Source organism: Cibotium barometz, chromosome 15 (assembly GCF_041138505.1).
Source record: "Cibotium barometz isolate CiBa-2024 chromosome 15, ASM4113850v1, whole genome shotgun sequence".
Lineage (NCBI taxonomy): Eukaryota > Viridiplantae > Streptophyta > Polypodiopsida > Cyatheales > Cibotiaceae > Cibotium > Cibotium barometz.
The window spans coordinates 57,855,425-57,860,588 of record NC_141060.1 but is presented as its reverse complement, the minus strand read 5'-3'; the positions used below and the strand labels follow the sequence as shown (position 1 = coordinate 57,860,588).

General features: G+C 45.4%; 1 protein-coding gene across 1 annotated transcript; it reads left to right on the top strand.

Moving 5' to 3' along the window:
* Positions 1-936: 936 nt before the first annotated feature.
* LOC147631471 (G-type lectin S-receptor-like serine/threonine-protein kinase SD2-5) lies at positions 937-4,777 on the top strand. The gene is made up of 2 exons (XM_086809864.1): positions 937-2,483; positions 2,883-4,777. The coding sequence occupies exons 1-2, from the start codon at positions 1,366-1,368 to the stop codon at positions 4,396-4,398; spliced, it is 2,634 nt and encodes an 877-aa protein (XP_086665990.1). The 5' UTR covers positions 937-1,365; the 3' UTR covers positions 4,399-4,777.
* Positions 4,778-5,164: the final 387 nt, after the last annotated feature.

The window sequence follows — 5,164 nt, the reverse complement described above, 5'->3', positions numbered from 1 at the left end:
CCTCCTTGAACATGGGAGTGTGCACACTTTATTGAATTTACTCAAGTTACGTGAGAGAGCTTAAAGGCCAACCCCATGGATGCCCACGGGAAGAAGGCCTTCTCCATGGGAAGAGGACCTTCTTCCCATTGGAAGGTCCCCATGGGAGCCGGTAATATTGGTTGCAAGCAGCCTTATCGTTGCTCAAATTCTCTGTAGAGTCTTGGAGTTACACACACATCTGTGTGCGCGCGCACACACACACACGCACAAAAGGCAACATCCATCTCTCTCTCTCTCTCCCTCTCTCTCTCTCTCTCTCTCTCTCTCTCGTCAGACAAGCACAAGCCTCATGAGTCGTTTCTCATTCTCTCTCTCTACAATGGGTGCTAGCACATTCTCTCTCTCTCTCATCTCTCTCTCTTTCATAAATGCAAGTTGGCTGAGTACACCTGGCGGTGGAAAATGGGGGGCTACCAGTGCACTTATGTCATCCATAACAAAAGGAGCCCTTTTTCACATTGTGTTCATCTCTTCTTCTCAATTATTGACTCAGACACAAAGCATGTTAAGGTCAATGTGTCCTTACATCAATCATGAAAATCTACCCTTTTTCTAGGAGCACTTTTTCACATTGTGTTCATGCCTTCTTCTCAATTATTGACTCGCACATAAAATGTGTAAAGGCCCATGAGTCCTTACATCATCCATGAAATAAGGAGCCCTTTTTCACATTGTGTTATCTCTCTTCTCAATTATTGACTCGAACACAAAGTATGTTAAGGCCCGTGTGTCCTTACATCATCCATGACATATGCAATTTCTACCCTTTCTAGGAGCATTTTTTCACATTGCGTTCATCTTCTCTTCTCAATTACTGACTCACACACAAAGCGTGTAAAGGCCCATGTGTCCTTACAACATCCATGATATAAGGAGCCCTTTTTCACATTGTATGTTAAGGCCCATGTGCCCTTGCATCATCCATGGCATCGAAAATTTCTACCCTTTTTCTAGGAGCACTTTTTCACATTGCATTCATCTCTTCTTCTTAATTATTGACTCGAACACAAAGCATGGAAAGGCCCATGTGTCCTTACATCATCCATGACCCTTTCTCTTTTCTACATTCATGTCTTCTTGTAAATTACGAATAAAGTTTATCTCAATAAACGATGCACACACTCACATGTTCTTACATCCTTTAAAACTTAACACCCATACTTGGGGTATGGTACGATGCTTTAGTAAATTTTTTACCTCATGGTTGCAACCTTCACTAAACTTTAAAATGGGCTTCAAATTTAAGCAATGAGAGGGAGAGGGAGAGGGAGAGGGAGAGAGAAAGAGAAAAAGCAAATACGGAATTAATTATACGAAGAATCCATGGCACCTTGGACGCTACGTCCATTTGCTCTGGCTCTACTCCTTATTAGTACTGCACATGCAGAAAGGCTGTCCCTACCTCCTGGTTGGAGCTTCTCTAAAGATCTCTCCTTCCCCTCTCATTCTTCTTCGTTGCTCAACTCCTACTCTGATATCGCCCCCTTTTCCCTTTTTGTCTCCATTGTCAGCTCTACAAGCTTTGATGCAGGATCCAAGGGCTTCTCTTTGGGTTTCCTTAGCTTGTTTGACTCCTCTGCATCAAGCCCAACCCGGATTTACCTGTGCGTCTGCTTGGGCGTGAGCAAGAATGGTGCCGCGAGTAGTAGCGGCCCCTTTCTTGTCCCAGTGTGGACGTTGAATGACACAAGCCCCCTGCAGCAGCAAGGCCAGGTAGGGTTTGTGAGGCTGGAGGTAAACGATAACAAGGACTTGCTGCTTAAGGATGGGTATGGCACGGTGGTGTGGAGAGTGAGCAATGTGGAGAGCATGCAGATGCAAGAAGATGGCAAACTGGTTATCCGTAATCCCACCAATCAAACAGTTTGGCAAAGCTTCGATCACCCGAGCAACGCACTCGTTCAAGGCCAACCATTGAGATCAGGCATGGAACTAACCAGCAACAACCATATGTATAAAATAGTTCTGCAACCAGGAGGCCTTCTATTCTACCTTGTCTCATCCAACCCTTTGCCGTTGGTGTATTGGGTCAACACAGGAAACGCCAGTGTAAACCACTACTTCATCGATATGGACTACTTTTTCAATCTTAACGCCAGCTCTCCCATAAATCTCACTTCATTTATGTCTTCCCCAAGTTGTGCACCAACTAATAAAACCCAACCCTATGCTTGGCTGGATGGAGATGGTCTTATGGTACAAGACGCTTGCGGATCCGTCCTAAAGACATGGGATATTGGCATAATATCTGATATGGTGAGGCTCGACGCTGATGGGAGTATAAGGGACTATCAGCTCCAACAACTACCAAACTCTACCTATGCTCTTAGCTCTACTAATGGGGGCAACAAGGGCTGCTATACACCCAATGTTTGTGGGGCTTATGGCATCTGCAGTAGTGCGGGCACTTCAAGTGGGATTAATATCCAACACTTGTGCAGGTATGTTGAATGAGAATTAGCAGACACAAGAGAGAGAGAGAGAGAGAAGCGTTATCACAAGAAGGTTTAGACATTTTCCCACTATAATACCCACTTCACGCATTAAGACAACATTATGAGCTTCTGCAGGCGAGGTGTAGCATACTTAGGTAGGTGTGGTGGGGGGCAGAAGGCTGCCGGCCCCTCTCCAGCCCCCTTCCCCCCACGGCACCTAGCTAGGTATGCTATGCCTCGTCTGCAGAAGCTCGTGATGTTGAACATTATGGGGAAACATAAGGGCCTCTTTCCCACAAGGGAAAATGCCCAAAACTTCTAGTGTATGTTTTCTTACGAATTTCTCAAAAATAGCAGATTGAGCAGGTGAAAGGCCTTTTCTTATTGGTGTCTTGATGTATGCAGGTGCCCATCTGAGGTCGACAACACGAATCTAAGCGGCGTATTTAGGTTTATCGATGCGTCCAATCCTTCTCAGGGTTGTGAGCGTACCGAAACCTTGGAGTGCAAGCCAAATTCTTCTCAAGCCCTTGCGGAGATCAAGAGTGTTGCCTCCAGAGCCACGGTCTACTTGTTCGAGCTCACATGGAAAGAGAACAGTATTCCTCTGGAGGATTGCAAAGCTGCTTGCTCTGCAAACTGCTCCTGCACAGGTTTCCTTTATCACACCAAATCATCATTTTGCTTGCCATTTGGAGATAATACAGGCATCTCTAACTTGAGCCTCATCACTCTTTCTTCGGATGATCATGTTGCTTATCTCAAAATACAGCTTAAGTCCAACCCCTCCCATGACAAGAAGCTCCTCCCCATCGTGGTTGCGGCTGTGGTGTTGGTAGCATTAATCATAACAGCTGCTGTGGTGGTAGTTGTGTACAAAAAGTGCAAGCCGCAAGGGGATCCGGAGGTTAGGTTAGCAGAGCAACAGCTTTTGGGTGCTATGCCAACGCTGCCCCTAAGATTCTCTTATCAAGAGTTGAGCAAGTGTACACAAGGCTTCACTACACCAATTGGCTCCGGGGGCTTTGGGTCCGTGTATGCGGGTGTGCTTCCTGATGGCAGGAGGGTGGCAGTGAAGAAGCTACAGCATCTATCGCATGGACAAAAGGAGTTCCTAGCAGAGATTGCCACTATCGGGGGCATACACCATGTCAACATTGTTCAATTGTATGGGTTCTGCTTAGAAAAGCAGCACAGATTGCTTGTCTATGAGTACATGGAAAATGGGTCTCTAGATAAATGGCTTTTCTGCAAGAAAGGGGTGCAGCAGGAGCTGCAAGTGATGAGCTGGCAGACACGCTTCAACGTGGCCCTGGGCACAGCCAGAGGCCTGGCTTTTTTACACGAAGAATGCCCAAAGCCCATCTTGCACTTTGATGTGAAGCCTCAGAATATACTACTAGATGCAGATTTTAATGCGAAGCTCGCAGATTTTGGGCTGTCAAAACTTGTGACAGACGGGCAATCGTCGGCGACGACCTCATTGAGGGGGACGGCTGGCTATATAGCACCGGAGTGGGTATATCACTCAATAGTGAGCAAGAAGTGCGACGTCTATAGCTTTGGGATGGTGCTGCTGGAGCTAGTGAGTGGGAGGAAGAATGTGGAGGAGGTGATGGAGGGAACTGAGGAGTGGTATTTTCCAAAATGGGCTGCTAAGAAGCGTAGGGAGGGCAAAGTAGACGAGCTGGTGGACAGGAGGCTTGGTGACATGCGTGAGGTTATTGAAGAGAATATGTTGGAGCAAGTGAAGAGAGTGGTAGGGGTAGCTTTAATGTGCATACATAAAAAGCCAGAGATGAGGCCGGGCATGATGGGGGCTTGCAGCATGCTAGAGGGGAATGTGGCCTTGCCCCAGGATATCTCGCTAGGGGAGTACACTGAACCACCTTCCCGCGAGGTCACCTCCAGTTTCGACTAAGGTAATATTGGCACGTAGATTTGCAAGAGTCTCTCTCTCTCTGGTTAACATCGACTTGCCAAAGGTGGGTCTCGCCCACTCGTGTACACAAAGCATTGGTTTCTCTACTACTACTACTAGTGCTCCTTTCAATGCCACTGCTCCTTGCAATATAGATGAGCACCCTATGCACAGAGCTTACCTTTTCTTCCTAATGATGCTCATGGGTTGAGTTGCCAACCTTAGTACTTCCGAGATGTTTTATTCACTTCTTGGGGGGTTCAGTATATGAAAACCTTGTATATCACATGCATTAAAGGGGTATTTTAAAAATACCTTAATTGTGAATATTGCACGATTAAGATATTTTACTATTAAATCTGTAAATTGTTTTCCAAAATTCTTTAAATGCTACCCTTATGTTAATAATGTTTTCTTAAAAATTAGATAAAAATATCCCTTTTGTTGAACCCACATGGTACATTCACATATTTATGAGTGAGCCCCCTTGATTCTTACTAGCTCTTTCCCAGTTGATGGTACTATTCACAAAGGGGTAATTCGAAGCTGCTCACCTTTTTCTAACTCAGCCATATATATAAAGGCTCTTGCTCAACTCTATGCTCACAATCATGTGCTCTTTGACATTCTAATGTTGCTCAACTTTGAAGCACTCAATCTATACAACTATGAGTGAAGGATATGTGCCTTAAATGCTCATGATGTCCTATTATGATGCTAGCATTGATACCATGCTAGAAACAATGGTGAGATCAAGGGAAGAGAG